The 27,148-nt window shown below is 36.2% G+C and overlaps 1 protein-coding gene across 6 annotated transcripts in view; it reads left to right on the forward strand.

Annotated features, from left to right (window-relative positions):
* Positions 1–20,816, forward strand: part of POT1 (protection of telomeres 1) — a 555,480-nt gene extending 534,664 nt beyond the window's left edge. For all 6 annotated transcript variants that reach the window (XM_086610452.1, XM_086610455.1, XM_086610454.1 and 3 more), the window contains 9 exons: positions 1,927–2,015; positions 3,101–3,145; positions 3,597–3,753; positions 6,685–6,890; positions 9,694–9,829; positions 12,578–12,672; positions 14,297–14,388; positions 17,860–17,965; positions 18,968–20,816. In XM_086610452.1, coding sequence (XP_086466578.1) covers positions 1,927–2,015; positions 3,101–3,145; positions 3,597–3,753; positions 6,685–6,890; positions 9,694–9,829; positions 12,578–12,672; positions 14,297–14,388; positions 17,860–17,965; positions 18,968–19,080 — 1,039 coding nt within the window. In that variant the 3' untranslated portion in view covers positions 19,081–20,816. The remainder of the gene's footprint in view (positions 1–1,926; positions 2,016–3,100; positions 3,146–3,596; positions 3,754–6,684; positions 6,891–9,693; positions 9,830–12,577; positions 12,673–14,296; positions 14,389–17,859; positions 17,966–18,967) is intronic.
* Positions 20,817–27,148: the final 6,332 nt, after the last annotated feature.

The raw sequence follows: 27,148 nt of genomic DNA on the forward strand, positions 1-27,148 counted from the left end.
GCCTACCAATAAACCGTGTCTCTAAGTGCCACATCCACACGTCATTTAAATAGCTCTAGGGATGATGACTTCACTGCTTCTGTGAGCAGCCTGTTCCAATACTTGACAACCCTTTTGGTGAAGAAATTTTTCCTAATATCCAATCTGAACCTCTCCTGATGCAACTTGAGATCATTTCCTCTTATCTTACCGGTTGTTACTTGGGAGAAGAGACTGACACCCACCTTGCTACAACCTCCCTTCAGTTGTAGAGAGCAATAAGGTCTCCCCTCAGCCTCCTTTTTTCTTGGTTAAACAACCCCAGTTTCCTCAGCTGCTCCTCATAAGACTTGTTCTCTACACCCTTCACCAGCTTCATTGCTCTTCTTTGGACATGCTCCAGCACCTCAATGTCTTTCTTGCAGTGAGGGGCCCAAAACTGAACACAGCATTCGAAGTGCAGCCTCACCAGCGCCGATCACTTCCCTGGTCCTGCTGGCCGCACTGTTTCTGATACAAGCCAGGATGTTATTGGCCTTCTCGGTCACCTGGGCACACTGCCAGCTCATACTGCTGACCAACACCCCCAGGCCCTTTTTGCGCCAGGCAGCTTCCCAGCTGCTCTTCCCCAAGCCTGTGGTGTTGCTTGAGGTTATTGTGACCCAAGTGCAGGACCCGGCACTTCGCCTTGTTGAATCTCATACAATTGGCCTTGACCCATTGATACAGCCTCTCCAGATCCCTCTGTCCAAGCCATGAGCAACCAGTTTCTCCAGGAGAATGCTGTGGGAAACAGTGTCAAAGGCTTTACTGAAGTCTAGGTAAAGAACATCCATAGCCCTTCCCTCATCCACTAAGGGGGTCACCTTGTCAAAGGAGGAGATCAGGTTAGTCAAGCAGGAGCTGCCTTTCATAAACCCATGCTGACTGGGCCCGATCGCCTGGTTGTCCTCTACGTGCTGTGTGATGGTACTCGATATGCTCCATAACTTCCCTGGCAATAAGGTCAGACTGACAGCCCTGTAGTTCCCCAGATCCTCCTTCCAGCCCTCCTTGTAGATGGATGTCACATTTGCTAACCTCCAGTCAACTGCGACCTCCCCAGTTAGCCAGGACTGCTGATAAATGATAGAAAGTGGCTTGGTGAGCGCTTCTGCCAGCTTGGGTGGATCCTATCTGCTCCCATAGTCTTGTGTGTGTCTAAGTGGTGTAGCAGGTCGCTAACCATCTCCCCTTGGATTATGAGGGCTTCGTTCTGCTCCCTGTCTCTGTCTTCCAGCTCAGGGGACTGGGTTCCCAGAGAACAGCTGGTCTTGCTATTAAAGACTGAGGCAAAGAAGGCATAAAGAACCTCAGCCTTTTCTTCACCCTTTGTCATTATGTTTCCCCCCACATCCAATAAAGGATGGAGATTGCCCTTAACCCTGCTTTTGTTGTTAATGTATTTATAGAAAGGTTTTTTTATTTTCTTTTACTGCAGTGGCCAGATTAAGTTCTAGTTGGGCTTTGACCCTTCTAATTTTCTCCCTGCATAACCTCATTGCATCTTTATAGTGCTTTTAAGTTGCCTGGCCCTTCCTCCAAAGGTTATAAACTCTCTTTTTTTCCCTTAGGAAAGGCTAAGTAACCAAAGTCCGCATTCCTTTATCAGGAATTCCATTTCCAGTAGTATGGATTTCTTTTGACACTATATTTTGTTTAAAGTTCCAGAAGTGATTTGGAGAGGAGTTTCTCATCTGCATCATTAATATACACTCCTGCAACTTCTGAGTCAGTTGAGTTAATTTATGTCTCTGCTGGAAAATTTATTTCTGAATGTTATACCTGTATATTGATAAATAGTAGGTTTCATATAAGTGTATGTATAGTCCCATATGTATGTGTGCGTATGTGTATATATATGAAAGACTTCTCTAGGTTATAAAATATTTAGTCATTTATTTTTAGATTCTTAGAATCTGTGGACCTGGCAGAGAGTCAGAATATGGGAAGCACGTCTTCACAGGAATTAGATGTCACTTTTAACAATGTTGCAGGTAAGAGCAATTGAAGGCTGATTTGCTCTTTCTTCTGATGTGTATATGGTCCAGATAAGGTCACAGTTACTGCTTCTCTAAGTGTATAATGTTACTTTTACATACAAAGCCTTTGAGAATTCTTTTGGATTATACTGAAAATTGACTTTACTCTGTCTTTATGTCTCGTAGAGAAGCCTTTGATATACATGGAAAAATACTTTCATAGGAGGTAGTGAATAAATTATTAAACACAGATGGTGTTCTTAATCATGCTATATTAGATCATAAAGTGGAGTGATGTAACTCCCTCTGTCTGAAGGGCGATTCCTCAGAGACAGGCACTGAAAACAGCTGCTTGCTGAGGAGCCCATTTGAAGCTGTTGGATGGAAAGTTGTGTCAGTGGCAGAGCTGCAAGGTGCAGCGCCATGGAAAAGTAGTTTCTTATAGACGCTTCTACAGATCCCATATTATTCTTTGAATGGTAATTTTAGCCCGCAATAAGAATAACTGAAAGTGAATTAAACTCTAAAACTTGTTGGACATAGTCTGCATCTCTGCATCTTTGCTTCTAGCTTTTAAAATCTCATATTAACTTAGCCATTATTAAATACTGTAACAGGATATTTCTAAAAGGATGCAAAATTCAAGAATAAATAAATGCTTCATATCTAGACCATAATACTGCAAATTTAGAAAGAATTTTGCACATATCTGCTGCACTGTGTATGTGTAGTAGAGGTTGTTCAGACGATGGGTCAGTCAGTCCATACTGGTTTTAGAACAATGTATTTACGCTCTTGTCCAGAAAGATTACAGGGGGATGAATACAGCATACATTTGAAAAGCATTCATTTTGATGAGCGTTGCTATTTAATGTATACACTAATTTCTCCTCAAATATATTAACTCTTGGGATCCCATGTTTGTCTCCTACTTACTTTTCTTTTTCCTTTTACTATGTTGTTTTCAGATATTAAGATTTTCATTTTCCTTTGTTCAGCTTTTGGTTTTGTGTGTGTATCTGTCTGCCTGTCTGGTTTTGTGTATCCATATGGTAAAGAGAAGGAAGGAAAATAATTAGGAAATTCTTCTTGATTTTTAGATCTTGAATCACACTTACAGAGATGTCAGCAGTTATCTGTTACAGGTAGGAAATATTTTGACCTCAAGGTGAATTTTATTTTTAATAAAGAACAAAGATATTTTTGAGATATCAGCTCAAAGGATGATATAATGTCTTCTACTTATTGTAGAAAGAGCTAGTCTAAGGGTATAAGTTTATGAATGTTACATTGGTTTTATTCCTTTTTTAAAGGAATAGAGCGCATTTATGTATTCTACTTTCATTTATTTTTTCCTACATGTTTAATTTTTGTACCCTGAAGTACACCATGCTCCCACAACCTATTGTGATTTATCTTTAAAGACTGTAGTAACATGTTGTATTGATAAAAATGAGGCTGCAACTAGGAAGGGAAGAGAAGCTGAGAATTAAGGGAAAACACATACCTGCAATGGATGTTTACCATATTCCAAATATTATGGTGTTTAATAGTTATGCATGGCTTTTTTTGTGTGTGTTTGTTGTTATTTTGCAGTATTAACAGATCATCAGGATTTGAGTAACACAGAACTGAAAACCATTCTGAAGAGCACGGCTCCTCAACAGTACCGCATTAGAGCAAAGCTGAGAACTTATAAACCCCAGAAGCTCTATCAGTCTATTAAACTTCATTGTTCCAAATGCAACTCTTTGTAAGTGTTTCACACAGTAAATGTAATTAGGAATTGTTCTGTATGTTTTGGGAAGCCTAGATTTTCAGTGTATTTTCATTTTTTGTGTGTGTGTAAAATGAGCTGAATGTAAATATATGTCACTGAGCAAAGATTTGAAACTCACTGCTAATACATAGAAAAATTTTAAATCATCGAATGAGTTCCATTTACAGAATCCTTTGACTGCTTTCAAAACAAGAATTTTTCTTTATTTACAAATTTAGCAGAGTGGTTTTTCCCATAACGAAGTTGTATTTAGTACCTGTTTCTGTATTGCAGTTTTAAAATAGGATATGTGAAAAGATATGATAGTCTTCAAGTGAATGAATAAAATATCTTTAACTAAAGTGTAACTTCCAGAAAAGGCATCTTTTCTGGATTTAAAAATATCAGGGAAACAGCATTCACCATGTTTTTTTTGTCTTTTTTCTGGCCTGAATCAGTTCACTGACCATTTTATCCCTGTTATTTCCCCTTTACTGCTGTTTGAGCATTATTTGATACAATGATAGTCAAATAATTGTATGCCATTTCTAGTGTATGTTTATCTAAAAATGAAAGAAAATATGTTGGAAATGGCCTATTTTTGATTAAACTACTGAGTGACATGTATTACAGTGCTATTCATGATCATCTGAATCCTGTATCACTGGGTTTTTTGCCTGACTTAGGCTAGCAGCAGTTCCAAGCAAACAGCTTTATTGTTACTGGTGTAAACTATTGCTTTCTTTAAATGGTGGTACATAAGCATTCTCCTAGCCTTTTGAAATTTTTTACACAATCAAAATTTATTAGATACAGACATCACCCAGACAAGAAAATGCCCCTACTATCCTTCTCTTACAGCTTTTGGATGCGAAGTAGCACGCTTGCAGCTTTAACAATATTAGTCCTTATCAGAGGTTGTTTAACCTTCTCTTGGTTGCTAATGTAAGAGGAAGTACTTCATCATCTTTTTCACAATATAAATTGTATAATCTTTATTACCAAGTATCTGCCACTTTTGTCACTTCTTTGATGTATTTGCCAACTCTGAGTAGTAATAAGCAGATAAAATTCATAGAATTTTATTTGTTCCTTATGAGCCTTATCCTTATTCCACAGTTTTCCATTTCCACTGTAGGCTTTTTGTATATTCTTGATTTGTTAATGTCTTCATTTCTGTTCATTGAGTCTCCTCCTGTTTCACATATTGCTGCCTTCTCTTTGCCACAGAATTAGGGCAGACTTTTAACCAGATAGATTTGTAAGGCTTTAGTTAGCATATTTCCTACTACTGCTGCAATGATGGGACTGCTTGCGGTGCTTTCCCAGACATTTAGTTTTTCTTTTCTCAACTGTGTGCATCAGGTGGGAAAAAAAAAAAAAAAATCTGTAAAATATAGTGGAGCTGTACTGCAGCCTGCACTGAGTTAAGAGGCCGAGGACGGAGACGTGATTTAGTGGCATCTTTCTCTCCTACATGTTCTGCTGTGGCAGAAGTTGTTCCGTGTTTTAGCATATGCTGAAAAACCTGACTGAACAAAGTTCAGTGCAAGTTTGATCCCTCAACGCTGTATGCAGTAAGATGCATATAATGCTTGGGATATAAAATCTTTGAGAGATGTATTTTATTTTTTTTTTTGCTTCAACTGGAAGCTTCTCTGTAAATAGCAAAATATTGATATACGTAAATGTAGTTTTATTTGTGTATCCACATTACAGAAGTTTCAACCCTCATGAGTATCTTAGTTCAAAAACAATTCATTCCATTCCTGCCTCTGCAGGAAATCTACAGGCAGGCTGGAAGAGTTTAATGGGTATATCTGGAAAGATGATGTGTTTTGTTAGGTCCATTGCTTTTACATTTGAAATAGTAATCCAGGAACACAGGTGGATAGAGTTCACGTGGACAGCACTGTGTTCATAAAATGAAAGTTCAGGTTCAGGAAGACCTCTTGTGTGCCAGTTCTAAAGTCATAGCAGAAGAATATCAAAGTTTGGTTTCATAGGCAGGAATTGTTCTATTCACTGATGGAACCAGCTGCTCTTGGGTTTGAAAGTGAAATCGTCAGAACAATCTGCAAGAGTTGATGGTATTTTTTCTTTCACTCCACTCTGAAGCTTGGCACCTACTTTCTTTCAGTGCTTTATGAAATAGCCCAAGCTTTTGCTTTTTTTTTTTTATTGTCCTTTTTTTCACACTTCATATTCCACCTGAAGCCAGCAGATTTTCTCCTTGCTTAGGAGAAAACATTCTAATACATTTTTAATTTGTGTGCCAACCACTGGCTTTTTGCCTTTAATTGGTAATACTGGTAAAATTTGAGTGGCCTGCGTTACTTCTCTGTGGAGAACAAGTGGAAATGCACGAGTGGTGCACTCGAGCAGGACAGGGAAAAAAACTGTGTGGTGCAGAGTTGCAGATTTTCTCTTTACAGTACATATGTGAAGCTATTCTGCTCCTGCCCTTTTTTCCTTTTTTCCCTCTCAAAATATACAAAGTAAAATAGGCTAGAACATAAAACTTGAAATTATATGAGTTTATATGCTCTTTTCACTCTCTCAAACTGGTATGCAGTTGTGTGGCCCTTTTAAGGCCCAGCTGAAATCACATAAAGCTGATCTATTTGTTTTTCCATGGATTTACTACGTATGTGTATGTGAAGCCACTAGATTGCCTCTTCTCCTAGGTAAGCTTAGTTTACTTAGCATATTTATTAACATAGAAATAAATTATCTTGTCACAATTTGCTATACAACTCTAAATGCTCAAACTGATATAACAACAAAGTTGTTTTTCCTGTATATACTTTAACTCTCATTGCTATATTTTAATACTTTTTTGGAGTACTGTCATCTTTGTTGCTAGATTGCTAAAGGAGAAGCTGTTAGAACTTACTTACTTGCTCATTTTGGAAATGATTTTAGGCGAGAAGTTCCAGATGGAGATGACTTTGACTTTATTTTACAAGGCTCTGCCGTTACTGCTCCAAACCCAGAATTACACAATACGTCCTGGTATGATTCTGTAATGTGGACTACACAAGACCAGAAACAGAGGAAAATAGCTATCCATTTTGTAAAGCATGATGAGATGCTTCAGCAGCCTGAAGATACTTTGATTATGATAGAAGGTAAGGTAAATGGCAAATACACGGCTTCCTGTGGCACAGTGTCCACTCTGAGTATCTACAAAGTTAAGATATGTTGAAGTTGTATTTGCTGTAAGTAGTGATGATCATAAAGGCATCTTCAAAGAAAATAAAAACTCAGCTGAAACTTTAAGTTACTGTTGTGCAAACAGGAAATAGTCATCTGTGAAGATCTTGTAAGGTGCTTCTGCCTATTTTAAAGCTATACCAATAAGTTTATTGTTGATTCTGCTAAAATTACCATCTGAACATGTGTTTTTTTCTACGTATGCTTACTGATTTTTCAGTTCTGATTTGAAAACTTGCTGAATCTTCCAGAAAAAAAAAACTGGTTTTAGTCTTGATGTGGAAGGGTTTTGGAAGGCTTCTGATAATACACGCTTACAATTAACTTTGTCAGCCTCTGGATGTCAGTGTTGTTTCAGAGTAATAGAGCTCACAGCATGAAGATTTTTTTGGTTTTGTTTCTTTTTTATCAGATTTCCTGAGGGAAGAAAAACAGCCGCTCAACTTTAAACAGAGCAATTTAGCACCAATACTAATAAGGAATGTTTTGAATAGAATAAAAGTAATAAATAATTGCATATAATGTCATTCCAAGTTTAAAACAAAGTTTTCAGTTGTGCTTAAGTAGTGATGTGAATGAGCAAATGTAAGTCAGGTGATCCTTTGTGTAAGGGTCGATGACAAAACCCCTTCTGTTTTCTGCTTTGTTTTGTATTCAGCTAGTTCTGATAGCTGCTTTTATTTCTGACATGTTCCAAACTGGATTCTTTTTTTTTTTCTAATATAACCTTATCTTTGTTGAAAACAAAAGAAAAAAGAATCTATTTCTACTCTATTTTCCTACAATAACTGAACGATATAACTTGGTAAATCTTTTCCAAATATTGAAGTGCCAGCAGCTAAGTGTGTGTATATGTGGATGTATGGCTTCATATTGGAGGATAAGGAAAAGGCATAATCAGTGTTTTAGGACTTTTCTCCCAGAATATTGATCATGAACCTTGCCAAAGCTACATGCTATTTTAATTTTTACATTTAAGTTTTTGGAGGTGTACGTTTTGGAGTCTCCCTAGAAATTTTTTTTCTCCTCCCAACACTTTTCCAGATACAGACAACCCTCAACGGCCAAATACATTATGACATTTATTAGACAGACTTCGTCTAGATTCTTCTCATTTATTAAATGCAAGCAATTTGCTCTTCTACAACACAGTATTCTTCCCTGTAATCATTATGCTGAAGCAAGGACTTCTTTTTGAGTGTTTGGCATGTATTGGGCTGGAATTGAGTAAATAGTTGGATAATGGACAAAATTTACATGACCCTCCACAGGGAGTTAGGGGAATCCATAACCGTTGCTACAGATCAGTTGAACTGAAGAGGGAAATGTTATGGTTAACAGGTAGGTTAATACTCCTTGTATATCCTCACTATTTGTACATGAAATCACTGACTCATGTCATTGTCAACCCCTGGTAATTCTCAATGTTTTATGCAAGAATACATTTGCTCGATGTAACTTCCTATTACAGCAAAGTTGAAATTCCGGAGACCTTTTAGCAATGTCAGTCTAACTACCCTGAATTTTGTATGTTAGTCCCTTGAATGAGAGTTCAACTGTATAGGAGAGGCTTTATCTGTGTCACTGTACTTGGAGGACCTTTGTTTTCTAACCTTTCAGGAAGCTATTTCAAATATCTGTGCCTCTATTTTCTTTTTTTTTTTTTTAATAGAAGTTAAGTTCATTGAGGAAGTTTCATGTCATTGTGCATTTTTTCATCACCAGTAATAGTATAATTTTATTGATTTTATTTTCTTCTCTAGTTACCTCTGCAATACAAGTAACAAATATATGTAATAAATGTTTTACAATCCAGTGTCATAATTACTTTTCATAGAGTCTTTGAAACATCTTAGTTATAGTTAGTGGTAAACAACACAGTTGTAGAATGTAGTTATATTACAACAGTTTGCTCACTTTTTCTTATTGCTCTTCATGAGCTTATTAAATTATATATTTTTATTGAACTATTTCCAAATAACTGTTCTCTGTGTGTTAAATTAATAAACGTACCCCATTTCCACTGTAAATCTTTCCACGTCAGAAAGATTCTGTAATCAGTTTTGCAGTCCATACGACAGAGACTGAAGGCAGGTTATCCTGTGATTTATAATAAATTTGAAAGAACTTTTTCCTGTCACTGGGATTGCGAAATCTCGGAGTTCCAACTGTAATATATCAAATCTCTGCTGTGTTCCTAGCATGGTCCCAGTTTCGTAGCACTCAAATTAGCATGACGTTTGGGGTTCTGCATTTCCTACCTCATGTAAATTATGACATGGTTGAATAACTACTTCTTCGTAAACTGCTTGTTAAAAATTAATAAATTTTTCCCACTTAAAAGCTGAAAAAACAGTTACTTAAAGAGCAATTGTAAAAGGTCAGTTTATTCTCCCCACCCCCAAGAAAATTGCTAGTAAAGTCCTAGGAGAAATTATATGAAAATGATGCTAACTGAACGTGACTTCATGGTTGTAGTGATAACTACAAGGAAGATATTAAGGCATCTGCTCTAATAAATGTCTATCTTTGATTCTTATTGAGTCTGTTGTTGAGTAAGAGTGAGAAGGTTATGGACCATTTTTTTCAGTTTTCCATAGTGGGTCTCAATTTTCATTGAAGGTCCAGAAATCAACATCTGATCAGCCAGTGAATGCAAGCTGTTCAATGTATTCCTGATTACAGTTTAAAAAAACATGTTTTTTCTGTTTTTAATAGGTGGAACTCTAAAAGAAGTCTGGAAGCTTGCAAAAAGATTTAAATGTGTTATTCCTGTGAGATCCACAGAAGATGATCTTGAATTATTAGATCTTTCAGCTCCTTTTCTTTTACAAGGCAACATAAAATATTATGGGTAGGTTAAAAGTATTTGTTGATATTTTGGTAGTTGCAGTAATAGATAGATAGAATTTTCTTCAGTAATTCAAACCACAGTGCTCAAGGGATAACTTACCCAAAGATTCTTTGATACAACATACATATCATGATCAGGAGTACTGAGATCAGGGATGAAATGCCATACTACTACCTCATATCTTGCTCTGTAAATCTTAGCCTTTCATTACACAGCACCCCAGGTTCAGTCTTACCTGTAGTGTATGGGTAGTGCAGTATACTACAGAGATGGAAATGTATATACGAGTCTCTTTAGACTGCAAAATGCCTAAATCTTCCTCTTTTAGTCTGTATCTTCCATTTTTTTGGCCAGAAAAATACCATTTTATGGTCTTATTCATTAGACTCAAGTCAAAACATATGTTGCTTTAAAACTGTGTTCTGTGTTTTTTGTACACAGGTAATATTTAAATAGAGACCCAGAAAATAATTTCAGGCTTTCAAGCCATACCTCATTCTCTCTCTCATTTTTAGTGTTGGGAAAGCTTAAGTTTTGGAAGGAATAAGGGATTTTGGACAGCCTTTCCTCACCGTTTGCCGTTTATTGAGATTCACAACACTGCAAAGTGCCTTACCTATTTGTGGATGTCACTCACTGTAGACACAACTTCAACGGCTTTCTGAATTCCACAGTTCCAAGGCTGTGGAATGTGGTACACACATCCAGGTCTGGTATCTGCACTATGCCATGCAATACCGTGTTCCTCCTCAATGAGAGCCAGCAGCAGTATGTTCTCCCAGTACTGCACCGCAGCACACAGTTACAGAGCTCAGAAATACCAGTCTACTTCATGCCAGCTATTGAGTCCTCCCTCTCACCAGTCCTAATAAGTTCAAGCAGAGTGCTGTGTTGTACTACTTCAGTCCTGTAGGCAGGAAAAAAAATTTCTGTGCAGAAATATTGCATGTTTCGCGTGAACCTTAAAGTTTCCCATAAGGGCCTGATAAAATGAAAACAGATAGTTATTTCTCTTTGTCATATATTTTTTTGACCTTTCCAGATATGACTGGCCACAGATTTTTTAAATAAAGGCAGTATATGAGTATTCCTACAGGGATAGGTTCTTCACCAGTACGAAGTGTTTCCCCTTGCGTTTTCATAATCCATGTATTTCCCCAGCTACTCACAACTCACCTTCAGACATCATTCTCTGTTTAAATGGCTGCCTTTTAAAAGCCAGTGCTCTATAAGATATTCCAGGATTGTTTATAGGGTAGAAGGAAGGAACCTCGCAAGGATGTTGACATTTCAGAGATTTGTTCCGCGTGCTTTTTTAGCAGTAGCATATACTTAGCAAAGTCTAAAAAAGATTCTGTATAGTACAATGAAAAGCAAAGTTGTTGCTACAGGAATGAGCTTGAATACCTGTATAAATATTTTTATATGTCCATATGCATGCATATGCTCATAAATATATACCCCTATATTCTCATATATATATATATATAAAAATAAACACACACACACTTGCATGCAAACACCAGAATTCACAGCTAAGTTACTTTATTGGAGTCTGGATGTATTTTTTTTAAAGGAAAAAAGTAAATTCATTGAGCTTAGCTTTATGTTGCTTGAACAGAACTAGTGCTATTGATTTTTATGACAAGTTTTGCGTGTAATTCTGAAAGGTAGTAAATGTCTTTTTTAAGTTCTAACTGTAATATACTAGCACAGAAGCTTATTTTGAAGAAAACGTTCTATAATTTTATTTCTTGAGGCAAATGAGAACAATTTTGAAAACAGTTCTGCTGTATTTTCATCCTCTTGCAGCATTTTCTTACTATGTCACATGTAAAATTTATAATTACTGGTGTAAATACACCAGTAATAAAAGAAATTGTTTTAATAAGTCATAGTTAATATTTTTCAGCATAGTTAAAGCCAAATTTCTCCTCTAACCCTGTTGTGTATTCGGAATGTTCTACAAGTTGAGATTCATTCTTGCTTTTACAAAGTGAGATGATGTTTGTATTGTTAAACAGCAAAGTAGTGACATATGAATGTATGTTTAGCAATGTAGTGATCTTAGAATTGTAGAACGGTTTGAGTTGGAAGGGACCTTTAAAGATCATCTAGTCCAGCCGCTGTTCCATGGGCAGGGACACCTTCCACTAGATGAGGTTGCTCAAAGCCCCATCCATCCTGATCTTGAACACTTCCAGGGATGGAGCATTCACAACTTCTCTGGGCAACCTGTTCCAGTGTCTCACTGTCTTTATCATAAATAATTTCTTCTTCTGTACAATCTAAATCAACCCTCTTTCCGTTTAAAATTGTTCCCCCTTGTCCTGTCACTATGGGCCTTAGTAAAGAGTCTCTCTCCATCTTTCTTATAAGCCCCCTTTATATACTGAAAGGCTGCAATAAGGTCTCCCTAGAGCCTTCTCTTCTGCAGGCTGAACAACTCCAGCTTTTTCAGCCTTAATGTGCACTTTTCCTCCTTCCTGTTCACTGAGGGAGTCTTTCCAGACCAACATGATTGATTTCTTTTCAGGGATAATTCAAAAGCAGCATTAAGGGTTCTGGTGTGATCTAAAGCTTGTGCATCTGGTAAAAAAGTTATTTTAAACAGCAATAGAAATACTTTTGCACTCCAACTGACTAAGGAAATCAGAATGGTTGGGGTTTTTTTTCACCGTTGCAGAAAGCTTCTGGTGTAAATATATCAATGTTTGGTTAGTCTCAGTATCTTGTTTTAAATACTAGATGCAAGCAGTGTTCAACTCCAAAGCCTATGAAGAGTCTAAGCTTCATTGCGGCAGAACAACGACCATCATGGGAACCAACTGAAATAGCACAAGGTCAGCTGACGTGATATTGTCCTAAAATACTTTTGTGCCTTGATTCTGAAGTGTTTATATGAAATAGTTTGGTTTCTGGGTTGCAGTTTTGTACAGAAAGCATGTAATTTATGGTTTTACTTGAGTATAAAGCTGTAAAATTTATTCATCTTTTACCAGTTAAAACAACATACTTACTTTCAAAACCATTAGAGTATGAATTAAATTATTTTATATGTTGATTAGTGTTTTCTACCATAGGTATCACTAGTAACACATTTCTTCTGCCGTAGGTATCATTAGTAACACCTATTGTAGTAGGGATGTGATGAATTTTTAGTTGCAGATGTCATTTTTAGACTGTGTACATTCTTGCTAGAAGTTAGTCTTGCTTTTCTTTTTGAAGATACAGTTTTTCTGACCTGAACTGAAGAGAGTCTTGTTTAGTGACTAGTTAGACTTATCTTCTGTAAGTCTTATCAATGCTAAGCGTATTCCAGAAAGCCTGCAAGAAATAATATTCAAATGAAAGGAATTATACTGTAACTTATACGTGTGTTTCATACTTTTTGTGTTCCTTGTGTTACTTCATGTAGTTAACACATTCAAATTCTGGAGGTAAAATGGAGCTTAAAACTTTGTGACACATAAAGGAAAAAGAATATTTTCATGTTTACCAATTCATGTTCTAACATATTAAGTTGGAATATCTAGCAGTATCTGAGCTTGGTAAAGACTTTATAAAAGAAAAAACTATTAGAGCAATATAGTGGTTCTCTGAAATAAACTGCCATAGTTATAATCTTTTAAATAAATGTAAAGTAATATATGACTGACAGTGTTACAGCACCTGTGATTGACATTTAATTCTCAAAGTGAAAACAATATTCATTAAATGCTTTCTGGCATTTGAACTGCTTTATGTGTATTAGTCTTTTATCATACATATCATCAGACTAAAGAGTAACTTGCAAGTATATCAGATCAGTTGAACATAAAATGACTGGCTAGTAGTTTAAGCAGATGTGCCCAGAAAAGACTAATGCAAAGTCGCAGTAACTTTGTATGTTTAAAGTATTTTATATTTGCAGCATAACAGTTACTGCTGCCAGTGAGAGAATGACTGTAGTCATTTACTTATGCTGCAATATTTTCAGAACTGCCAGCAAAGTTTTTCTGAATAAGACTTTGCCTGGTAGCTTTTACTACATCATATGAGAACAAATTTCCTCAGCAGACGTATTTTCAGATGGAATGCTATCTTATCACTGAAGTAAGAGCAAGTCTCCTTTTTAATCTTCCATAGATGAAAGAACAGTAGGAGGAGGGTCCTACCAAAGTAGGATCTCAGATCTAAGCAAATATTAGCATTTTTTTTAGTAGAATGAGAATAAGTACTTAAAAACCTTTCTGCATTTTTGTAGGCTCATCTATAAAAGTGTTTCTAGACAAACTGCCATGTGCTCTCAAAATACGAACCATATTTTGCTATTCAGAGCCTCTCGTTTTTTAGCCTGTCAATTTATACTTTTAATGACAGTATACAAAGTCAGTTGCTATTAAAGGAGGGATGTTGTCAACTTGAGTTGTTATGGTTTATCTTGCATATTCACTCTAAGAAAAAGATAATTTTTTTTTTCTTCAGTTTTAGGTATTGAGCTGCTCCAGTATGTTTTTATTATGAAGTTTACACTGGTTGATGGAACAGGAGCACTAAATGCATACCTTTTTGATTATGTAAGTAAATCTAGCTTAAAGGTAGATTCTACAGATTATGTAGGTTTGGATTTTACTTGTTTTTAAAATAGCAAATGTATATACAGACATATTCATTCTGTGTTACCTATAGTGTTTTGCTGAGACAGTTACAAGTGCTGTAATGTTATTAATACTGTCCATCAATGAAAACGCACAGGATGAAATTTTTAGTAATTTTTCAATAAAATAACAGAGTATAGAATATCAAAGCATACAGACGAAACTAAAGCTTGTACATAGATTATTTGGTATTTCCGTAGACTTTTATACATTTCCATGGCTTAATTTCTCTTTTATTGACAATGTTAAATTATGCAGCCAGGATGCTATGAATGATGGGAGTGTTTCAGGATTTATGCAGGTAAATTCTGGATTAGTTCAAAATCTCATTACCTCTTTTTAACTCTCAGTATCATCTATCCATCCAGTAATTCTTGATTTTTGTTTCATATGACCATGAGGTAAAAGAGGCCTTCCTTCCCCTGAACCTAGGCAGGACTTAGCTATAGCTATACAGATATTTGTCTTTGATTTCAAGAGCAGTTTATTCAACTACTTTGCTAACCTTAGAATTAACCTATCATCAGTTTTCTCTGAAGCAACTTAAGGCCAGTCCTGCCGACATGTTGAAGAACGGATGGTTTTCCTGTCACTCTACACTGGATAATTATTTTACCTTCTGAAGCCTAAAAAAACACCGTTTATTCTATCTTCTTCCATATAAGAGGTTTTTTTCATATCAGAGTCTTTCATCTATATCCAAGTTCTTTGAAAACTTTGACCATCCTCTCTGCTGTTCTTCTGGATTCTTCCCAGGTGGCCCACATCTTCGTTGAAGTTCTAAAACGATACCCTAGCATGAGGCATTGCCAGATAATGCTTCTATATGTATAAACCAGTATGATGATCAGTTAATTTCTTGCATATTGGTTCATGGTATCATCCCTTCATCTCTGAGTAGAACCTTGGCTTTAAGAAATTATTTCTTATTCTTTGTTTGAGCAGTTGATTTGGCTTGCTTAAAAGCAGAATTTTATACATGTATCTGGTGGAAAGTGTGTGAGGTTTGGTTTTTTTGCCCCACTAACTCTCAAGTTTGTAAAAAATAAATTCTAATTCTTTACTCCTGTATACTTACAGTTCCCCCAGCTTGATTTTGTCTGTAAAGATAGTGGGCCTATTTTGCTATTCCATAAAGCATGTCACTAATGAAAAATCTCAAATTCACCAGACATAAAACAATCCCCTGCAGAATCTACTTTGGACATCTCTCATTTTGACAGTAAACTAATATCAATAAATTACTCTCAGGATTTTTTTTATTTCTTTTGTTTTTACTCTAATTCATAACCTTTATTATTAGATTAGTGGTTTAATGCACAAAGATGGTTTGAGTAAGAATTTTTTGCAATGATGAAGGTGGAGGATTTCTGACTGACAAGAACCGTTCGTTGGTTCTTGTATCTTCACTTTAGGGCTGAAGAATCACATACATCTAGCATCCTCCTTAATGAATTTACTCCTTTACGTGCATTTTGTGTGCAGTAGAAATATCTGTTGCTTTGTACTTTACAGGTTTTTCCCTTTTCTCTTACCTTTTGGGGTTTTTTTGTGTGGTCGATTTGTTTTTTACGTACACATGCACACACTCAGTTATTACTCTGAATTTTGAGATGGTATATATGATTTTGAAAAGAGAAAATTATAAAAAAGTGAGAACAACTTGGTAAACAAGAGAATTATAATCTAAAATAGATTAGTATTACGTTGTACTTTTTGTCCTCCTGTAAGTGCATTTGTGTGTTTTCTTATTCCAGCGATTCATCGCTGGGAGTATGAGGATCTCACAATACACATTTGGAGTAATCTGTCTACCCAAGTGGAAAATAGTCAGTGTAGTGGAACTTCAGAGTTATAACTTTGTCCAAAATGGGACAGAGAAACAATTTAGTGGGATTTTTTTTTTTTCCCACAGCAATGCTATTTCATTTGTATATATCTGCATATTTTCTGCCATTGTACTAAATGGCTTTGAATGGAACTTTGGAGGCAATACTCTTCCTTGTTTAATTTTAAGACTGTAAGTAAAAATAATATGTAAGTGTATTTTCTTCAAAATACAGAGCGTATTAGCAGCAAAGGAGGTCAAAGACTGCGATCTCCTTTTCAGCTAGTCATCTTTTCCTTCTTCTGTCCTTTTTCCTTTTTATATAGAGAAACTAAACTGTGAAAGGAAGGTGAGGGAGAGGATTTTAAACTATCTCTTGATGCAGAATTCCAAAAATCTCTACCTCTGAGTAGCTCAGATTCTTATCAAATACTGCTCAGGACTGCAGCTTAGCTGCAGGGGAAAAACGCCACAGTTTCTTCTGAAGTGTCAGCTGCTAGCATTCCTGCCGGTGGTACTTTAAAGACAAGCCAATACCTTCCAAGCCTAAACTCCCGTCCTTCAGCACCACCTGAGAAGGAACTGGGCTATTTTGAAGTGCAGCTTTACGCTGATTTCCAGTCACGCTTCTGTAGGAATGCTCTCAGTTCTTTTATTTCCTCTCCTCTTTGTAGGAAAAGTCACTGAAGGAAAAAAATGAAAAGTTTTACAGTCAGAAGAATTGGAACAGTGAGAGAAAGTAATCTGTGTAAATTTTGCTGCTGGATTATCCGCTACCTTCTGATCACTTCTATTAAACATGTCATACAAAAATCATACTAAGGCAGATTATTCTGTATTTGTATCTTTTAACAAAAATGAGAAATTGCCATTGAAAACCTTAGTTCACTTTGAGAAGGTATAAGATGATGAGCCTTTAGAGATACAAAATCAGGTAACAAACTTGGAAAGAATAAAATGGGAGTTTTGTGAGTCATGCTTACTGTATATGGTGTAAAAATACACAGAAAAGGTTTATTTAACATTTCAGTGTTCCATTCTTTATTTCACTCCTCCATTCAGAAATGTATCCCATAGTTATAAGCCTTTCTCCATAGTTTCTAAAACTATCAAGAAATGAAACTCAAACTAAGGGAGTTCCAGTTGCATATAGGTTGCAGTATTCTCTTGTTTTCAAGTGACTTTGTTTCTCTCAAAATCTTCTGCTCACTGCAGTGAGGGACTGTTGGGGAAGACTGACCATCCACTCCAGCTGTAACATTGTCTGGTAATGGAGGCTTATGTGGAATATCTGCCAGTTAAATACACAGACCTACATGCTTGCTTTCTGGGTCTCTGTAATCCCCGAATACTCAGGGGTACTGAAATACAGGCTATTAATTTTTTTCAGAGTTTCTTTTTTCTATATCTGAAGAGTTTTGGAAATAATACAGTTCTTCTGTTGTGTTACCTGTCTGGAAAATTTTAAGTTCCTTAAATGATAAAAGAACATGCAGTCAGGGTTCTGGATAATGATTTCTTTCCCCTCTTGTAACATCTCATACTTTTCTGTTCTCTTCCAGGAAAAGTTTTTCCAAATTCCTGCCTCTGAAATCTTAACTAATAATTTTCTTCAGCAAAAGATGCAGATGACCATGAATACACTCTGTCCTCCAGGAAGAAAATTAGGTCAGCTTACCATTATTTTAAAAGGGGGATGGGAAGGGAAAGGGTCTTTCAATCTGCTGTTGCATGTGAAAAGTCTTAGAATTCTAACTTATGCATGGGCAAAACTCAGAACAGAGAAATGCAGGAGACTGTAAGGAGAGTTCTAATTAATTTGTTTTGATACGTTTCTTTAATAGTAGAACTCCCTTTTGAGAAAGAAAAGTAATGGTTCAGTAGATTTTCATGTAGCATGCAGTGATGCGTGAATACAGTCATGTCTATGCAGGCACTAACATATAATTTTTATTCATATGGAAGTTAACCAGAACACCCTCATACTGAATGTCACACCACATTAGGGAAAACCGAGAGGGAATTCAGCATATGGCACATGCTTTGGGTGAGATTCTACTTTTGAATGCACATGCTGATTTAAAGCATCTCTTGCTACAGGAAACATCCATGGAAATGGAGCAAAGACTTAATCCAAATCCAGTCACAGAGGGTTTTGTACAGTATTTCTGTTGTGGCAGAAAGTAGCTCTGCCTAAACTATACACGTCCAAGGTAGATATATCTCTCTGCCACAGCTCCAACCTCCAGTGGCTGTCAGTGACCACCACGCTGGAGTCTCTCACTTACAAAAAGTGGCCCTATTGTAAAGGCTGTAAAGGATATTCCCTTTGACACTGATGAAATTGTCTCAGAGACACAAGGAGATGAGGTTTTATTATTGGAAAGTCTTTATATGTGCTATACTATGGTACAACTACTGGTATCAAGTGTTTTGAGAGGGCACTGGGGTGGGGAGTGCAAGGCTTGAAAGATTGTCACTGAACACCATTTCAGATGGTGCGGGAAATTTTAAGATACAAATTGGAATTTAAAAATTAGTAATTCATTTTTCTTCCTATTAATTGCTGTATACATTTAGATATTCTAGTTAAGAACCTGCTCAAGTTATACTTTTCTCCTATAAAAGTTAGAAATGAGTATTAAAAAATAATTTGGGTTTTCTTTGTAGCTGACCTGCCATGGCTGGAATGCTTCATCAAGTCTTATAATGTCAGAGATGCGACGAAACAACAAGTTTGTTACCAAATTTTTGACACTACAGTTGCTGAAGACGTTGTATAGTGATGTGTCGCTAATAGAAATTAATCCAGTAACGATCCAATTTTGTCAGGTTTGGGATCAGAGACTTTATTAAAAAAAAAAAAGCACCTTTGTTTCTTTCTTAGGAATTTAACCTGTATGTATGAAGTTTTAGTTTGTATATTAATGCAAATAGGAGTTATGCTTTGATCTATTTACTACTTTCCTGGCATACAGCTTTATGATCTGAGTGGAAGTGGAGGTGCTAAGCTTTTCACTGGAGGCTGCTTGGCTCAGGCTGATGGAAGCAATCTAGTGTCCATCTGTCCTTCAAAAAGCAGTGATGAACATACTCTAAACTGGTGAGTTTTACTCAGAAAATAGTCAAAATGATGCTGCTTTGTTCATTTCTGAATTGAAATAAATGATGTCAGCAGAGATAGGGAGATGGAGCTCTTCAGTAAACTTTCAGACTACATTTTGCAAGCATATGTTACTGTTCTCAGAAAGCAAGTTTGACAGGGAGGTTGTCTGTTTTTAGAGACTTCTTTCATTTTACACTGATATGTACATTTAGACAGAACTCTTCCTGTTCGTCGTGCTAAGGTAACTGCCATGTGTACCAATTACTATGGATTTTGGTGGAACAATGAATGTGACCATGTAATGATTATCACTAAAATTAAAGTCAAGCCAAGAAGGTAAGGTAGTATAAAATTGTAAAATAAATATTGACATTTGCTAGGTTGTGATGATTTTTTAAGGTGGCCCTAGTGGGTACCAAAGCATGCTTATTAGCTGTGTTTTCAAAGGCTCATGTATCTGGCGAAATTCACTGTCAGATTACACTGCCCACATCTGCCTTTTCTATCTTATATAATCAGATTGTATGACTAAATTTAGAAATACAGAACTGATCTAGTGATATCATGCCTTGAAAATACTGCTGGACTAGAAAAATTACTTGGTGGTTTTATTTTGCATTCTGAAGTCCGTAAGACAAATTCAGGACATGTTTCTCCAAGGACAATTAATGTAGAAATCCCTGTCAAATCAAATACTTTCCATCAGAGCAAAATTACTTAATATTTACAACAGCTGTTTTAAGGAAATTCAGAAGCAAGATGGAATCTTGTAAGTAGATTATTATTTTAATAGTAGATGACATTTTATTTTTTTATTTTTAGTAGATTATGCAATTCGTGATTTAAATTTTTCTCCAAATATCTTCTGATAATTTTCTGGTACTCTAAAAAATTATACAGACTCTATATGTCATAAACCAGGAGATTGCTCTTTATTGATTGATATATAGAGAGAACTACTATTAGAAGTCAATATTTCCTTTAAAAAATATGAAAAAAAAAACAAATAAACTTTGGAATTGAACAAGCAGTTTACCAAAGAGCAATACTGGCTTATTAGAGCTTGCCTGAATATGCGAATAAATGCATAAGCAAAAAACAGTTATAAAAAGTTATTTAATAAATATGATAAAACTTTAGACCCAAATTATTTCAGAAGTTAGGGATTAAACTGAAGGCAGTCTTTTTTTTGCTTTTCTTGTATATAGTGTATGAAAACATTGGAAGGAAATATTTTTATTTTCAGAATTTTGTTAACAACTCTGATATTGATATTGTACATATTTTCTAAATAATTCTTTGTAAAGTAATAAATATGTTTTGAACTTTGATGTAAACTAAATTTCACCACATCCCTTGTCTAGATCTCTGCCAAAAAACTCTGCATATGCATCACTTGATTTTTTTTTACTATCGAATATTGTATTAAAATGTTTAATAAAGATTTTTCCAGATAGTAAATTTTCCTATTACTTTTTAGTTCCTAGTTCGTGTGACTGTAAGAACTTTGTCATCAGTAGCTTTCATCCAACAAAATGCTCCAAATGAATGTTTGTGTAGTTTGTTGGATTGAAATGTACATGTTTAATTTGCTTTCTAAATACAATTCATAGAAAGAATTTTAATTAGTAATTAAAGGTTATGTATTTGACAATACTAAAGATCACTGTATAGAAAGGAGTTAGTGCACAGACAGTCGAAAATGTCTGTGTCTCATTGATAGACTTGTAGCAATGGAATTCACTGAGATGGAACTCAGACCTTTATTTTCTTATCCTGGTGAAAGCTGAGGCCTGTGAATAGCTGACTGATGGATGGAAATCTTGAGATTGCTGTGTCCTGAGCTTACAGCACCAACAGACTCCCATTTCTGAAAGCTGAGCATCTCAGGCAGCAATGACTTTTAGCCATTACTAGCATCCTCCTTAACAGAAACAAAGTCATGCTTTCATTGGTCAGTTTCTTAACCAGGTAAGAGATTTAAATTTCTAAAACATTAATAAAAGGTCAAATGTCTATTTCAATAGTTTTAAAAAATTGCTGAAATAGATCATAATGTATTTAAAGACACTTCAAAGTTGAACCAATAGATCAGATTAACATTGGTACACTCAGATCCAGTGGAAACTCCAGGCATGTCTCCCTGGTGTTTTATCTTCGTCCGTCCACATACATCCCAGCATCCGGGGTAACTGGATCAAAACATCAGCTTCTTGCTAGAAATGTGGGCTAAATGGCAAATATGCATGGAATATGAGGTATATAGCACACAGCAATATCACCACAGGCAAGGGCAAAGAATATCTGATTGAAAAGGAGGAGCTGTGAGGGAAAATAATAAAACAATAAAAGAACATAAATGCATTCCCTGTCCCCCCCTCCCCATCTAATTACACAGGTAAGTGCATAAAAGTTGTAAAATTGTAATTAAAAAAAGAAAAACATAAACAAAACAAAATAAATGTGAAACAGCGTTTTCAGGGATGCCTGCATGATTGGTCTCCTTGAAGTTGTGATTTTCAGGAGACTTAAAAAAAAAAAATTAAGATTGGAAATCTCTCCAAAGTCAGTTGAATTTAAACTCTAGGATGCCTCATGCTCTCTTGAAACTCCAATTGGAAAGACAGAATATAAATAAGTAACATATATTGCAGAAACAAGGAGGCATTCCTGGTAGATGACCTGCTGTTCAGTGGCGATTGAACTTTCTCATCAGCTTTTGCTGTTACGAGATCCAGAGATTTACAGACAAGACTTTGAAATCCTTTGCTTGATACTAATCCTTTGGCTGCTGGACAGCAGGAAGTGGGATTGCAAAACAGACAGTAGAGCCCACAGGCTAACAAGCTGAGGTTTGCCATAGCAGGAAGAGAGTTTGTTTTGTTAACAGGGATGAGTGCCTAGCTCTTCAAAACCACGATGTTTTACATCACAAGAATTTATTTAGTCACGTTATGTCACTTTTTGGCCAAAGCCATTGCATTAATACATGAATGATTGTTTTGTCTCATAACTGTTCCATTATATACAAAGCTTTGAGCATAAATTTGTTCTGTACCTTTTCTTGTGTGCAGGCTGTGGACTACCACTGTTAGAATAAATACAGTTTTCTGAAGTGCAAGCTACATCTTTATAATTGAGTCTGTCTAACTGTTGTTTTGAGGACTGGCTAGCACGTAGCTTTGAATTATGGAGGTGTTACTTTGCTGAAAAGAAATCTCTGAATGATGGCAGTTTAGAAATACTGCTTGACTTCTGCGACTTAAAGAGTGGAAAAACTGAACACTGAAATCTGCTGATCGGCCGGATTTAAGTACAGACTTTATTTCTTCTTCTGTCTGCAAATGATCCCTTAAGCAACTCAAGCCCCTCTGAAGCAACGTTTCAAATGACAAATATGATCAGTCACAGATGGGGGATGTGTATTACCAGAGGGGCTTTGTCGTTTTTAACAGGGAGGTGGGTAAGGGGCTTGTACCAGGCAGCAATGTTTAACGCTATTTTTCTGGCATACATTCATATGATACTCCATCTTGAGGGATACTCTTTTCCTGTCACCATTTATCGTGATAAAAGTGCAAAATCCCATTAAAAAATGAAGTAGTTGCAGTGATGGAATTTGACATAAACTTACAGCATAAAGAGATGTCAAAGGTCATCTTGACATGCTGCCTTTCGGTTTCTCATCATACATAGATACCCTGGTACATACAGTGATGTGCATAAGGTCTCTTGCTCATAAAGGTACTGCTGTCTGAAAGGGAAACAACTAGTTTACGCTTCCAGTATTTGCTGTGTTTTGTCAAGGGTAAACCAACTAACATTAAAAAAGTAAGGAGAAAGGTGAGGAATTGCTTTGCCCCAGTGTGTTGCTGTTTGGATCCTTCTTGCAGGAAAAAGAAGCGAAAAAGAAGCAAAATTGCACACTTGAAAAGCTTCGTTTGAAGGGATAGGAAAGGTCAGAAGTTACACATGAAAGGACAGTTAGGAATGAGAAGTGCTCCTTAAATATCTAATACTGCACTTCTAAAAAACAAATATTGTAGCTTGAAAATCTGTTGACTGCCATGATTATATGATTTGATAAAGAATAACCTTTTGAGTATTATTGCAATCTGTATGGAAATGATTAACTAGACTACTAACTATGATTCTAAACAAGTTTAATTTCTCTGGATCCAGTTAGTGGAAATTATCTGATGTGAGAGAGATCAGTTGTTTTTCCTTCAAAAACAATATGTGGAAAAAACCTTGGCAAAATTACAATAGACTTCCTGAGCTAGGTGCATTCTTGCACTGCACCAAGTGCTAGGGCCTGCTCACATCAGGTCATTTTTTCTGGCAAGGACTTTATTGCACAATGATACCTCGTAAGTGTACCTTTTCACAGCAAGCTACCAAGGCATTGTAAAAAGTAGTAATAGTTTTCAAAGCTCATTTAGCTCTTCTGTACGGCTTGGAAAAATGTGAATGTCTTTGGCCTACTTTTCAATCTGGGTAAAGAGGTGGCTGATCTGATGTGATGGTGCAGGGAATTCTTAACTCATTTCTTAGTGGCTATGGCAAAGGTATGCAAGCCTCATTTTAAATATTGAGGTCATCGGCTAATATGTGTCAGGAAAGCATAGAGCTGTACCAAATACTCCTGTCAAGAGCACGTGCAGCAAAGCAAATCAGAATTGGAAATCAATTCCAATTGAAACTGACACAAGGAAAAATATGACGGTGATATATTCTGCTTTTGGTAATTCAGCTTTGGTAAAGAATTCTGGTCTGAAACTTAAACCAAATAATAAATAAAAACTTAATCTGATGAGAAGTGTAATGAAGCTACTTGCTCAAATAGAGCAGAGACCTCAGAACAGGCACTGTATTGAGAAGCACTTTTTTTCTTAATGAAGATCAACTTATCTTCCTCGAGTGTTTCATTATTTTCTACTCATAGTCAGTATACTTAGGTTCCAAATCCAGTCCAACCAACCCTTGGATTTTCCAGCTTGTTTTACTACAACTGAAGTCTAACTATGTCAATGTAGAAACACCATCTCTTGGAGACTGTCATTGCTTTGGGATCTAGGAGCCTATCCTGAACGTATCAGGTGATAAGAAATGTCACTAATATTCATTAGCAACTCCTGCATGCAGTCTTTCCTATCTGTAGTGAAGTGAGTGGAAGACTGCTGTAGAAGGAGTTGGAGATCTGTGTGCTAGCTGCCCACTGATCTATACAGGTGCACTCTGAATGGCCTATGAGTGCTTACCAACAGAGTAATCCATGATTAGTCACATGTATGCCTCTTTACCATGGATAACATGCAACTGCTTTATACAATAGCATAACTGATCAAGGTATGCATAATGAATTCATAAGTAACCGATTTGTATGTATTCAATATGTATTCAATCATAATTATATGTACAGTGTCTTATCTTGTGCACTTCAGATAATATATGCACCTCTTTGGGAACCACACTTTCATTGAGACAAGAGTGTTGGAGCGCACTGTCCAAGGGACTCATCCAAGCTGAGTCCAGATTCTGAACCTGACAGCTGTCTGTGGCTTATGAGTCTGTACGTAAGACTGTCAGCGAACACGGAGTTGGCAAACCCCACCATGGATCAAAATGCTGTGCAGCATGCCATGACCCACACGGAGGGATTCATCTGATTCCACAACAGCTACACTTTCCAGCTTCAAGAGGGATGTAAGATTGCTGTCACCTTTTCTATAATTTCCATTCTTAATTAATATCTAACGAGCTTTGAGTGTTGGTGCTTTTCTTACTGAGATCCCAAAAGAACTGGCACCTCCTCAGTGCAAAACACCATCACTTTTCACAGAACGTATCAGTACTCTGATTTTCCTCAAATTCATTCATGAAGGCTGAATGTTAAACACAACAGTTGGTCTTGAACAAAAGGAGAACACTGACAAATTCAAAATAGCAGCAGCAGATTAAATTGCAGTTTACAATAGCTGTGTCTGCACAGTTACAAAACACGTATGGACAAGCGTGTGTAATGCCAGGTGGTACTGTGGTAATATAGCCCTTAATTCTTCCCTTTCAATTTGTACTTACTTCCAGAGTTTATTTCATTGTAAAAGAAATTTCTTCTTGGTTAAAAAATTGCTTTTAACCAATTTCCTTGGTTAAAAAATTACATTTTAAATCTTTGCATAGGGAGTACAGGAAGACAATTACTGGTTGGCACTGTTTGAATCTTGATAAGTTTATTTTTTCAGAATACTGTAGAGAACCAGGTGCCATAACAGATGGGATCAATGGTAATGGATATATTTTCAATAAGCCCACCCACTCCATATCCCACCATATTTCATTGCAGACTGCAGAGGAGGGATGGGCCACATGCAACATTTTTACTGCAGGCAAGTGAAACTTAAGCCCTACAATATTATGACTTATTCATATTTTCTTAACAAATTTATTTCAAGCCAGGAACGGACCAGTGCTTCCTGTCTCTCACAGTAATGTCCTGGCTGAAAGAACAAATGCTTCCCCACTGTCTCACACTACACTGTAGTTGCACTTTTTGTGATTACAACATCTCTTCTTTTAATGGTGCTGCAACTACTGCAGCCCCAAAAGTCTATGTACTCACCAAAAGAAAATACTGTTTACAAATGTGTAAAAGAAGGAATTGGGAAATTCTCCAAATTTCTCTTAATCTGGATTTTATTGTTATTTGCAAATATTGTATAAGTAGTGCTTTTCATGTAAGTAAGTTCTTCATGACAAACCATCTAGCGTGAGCCTTTTACTCTTCCCTTTATTCTGCAATGGACTCTCTTTGGAATATATCTGGAGGATGTTTAAACTTTTCTTGATTAGGCTTTTTGTTCAGGTTACATCAAGATGCTTTCAAAGGGAAACTGTCTTTAAAGATCACAAATGGTGGATGACGACTGAAAATTGGCTCTAGAGAAGAGAAGAAGCAAGCATAGATATAATTCTAGCAAGCCTTTTGTGAGACCTTCTGCAGTACTGTCCAAGAAGACTGGCTTTTAGGTTTTGCCATAGGCTCATTCATTTGGCTAGCCGTGCATCCACTTAGATAAAATCCAAAGACAAAACCTATGCAGTATTAAGGCAATGGCCATCATCTGGGCAGTCTAGTCCATTTATTCAGCTACTAGCTTTTGCAGACACTTGAGTTACAAAGAGCGCTTTGTGAACCAGAGCAAGAAGCTTTGAGGTACACCAGTAAATTCAGGTAGTTATTCAGTACAGATGAATGAAACAAGCAGTCAGGTGAAACTATTGCTCAGCATCTGAGGAAATTACTAATATCTGAAGTAAACAATAACATCTCTGATTGAAAAATGTGTTAGACGTAATACTATTTGGGAAGTAAGATTTTTACTTGCCTTTTTTTTCTTTTTTTAACCAACATCTGCATAGTGATAGAGGAGCATTTTAATTCACTATGCTTATACTTCAAAGTTTGGTAAGAACATCAAGTGAGATTCAAACACAGAACAGGAATAAAAAAATAAATTCTGACACAAGAAGCTGAAAGGGAACAAGGATTAGTCAGAAAAATTGCCTTTAGACAATCACAATAGCAACCATATTTCATTGTAATGCACTTAAAAGAGTAAGACCTCAGCCTGAGCAATCATATTATCTTGTTAGAAGTGCGTCTGAAGTATTTGCTATTTGATCTCCATCGACAGAAAACATCTGACTAATACACATTATTTTTAAGCCAATCAAGCCAGGGA

The sequence above is a fragment of the Tauraco erythrolophus genome, chromosome 4 (assembly GCF_009769465.1).
Source record: "Tauraco erythrolophus isolate bTauEry1 chromosome 4, bTauEry1.pri, whole genome shotgun sequence".
In the NCBI taxonomy this organism is placed as follows: domain Eukaryota; kingdom Metazoa; phylum Chordata; class Aves; order Musophagiformes; family Musophagidae; genus Tauraco; species Tauraco erythrolophus.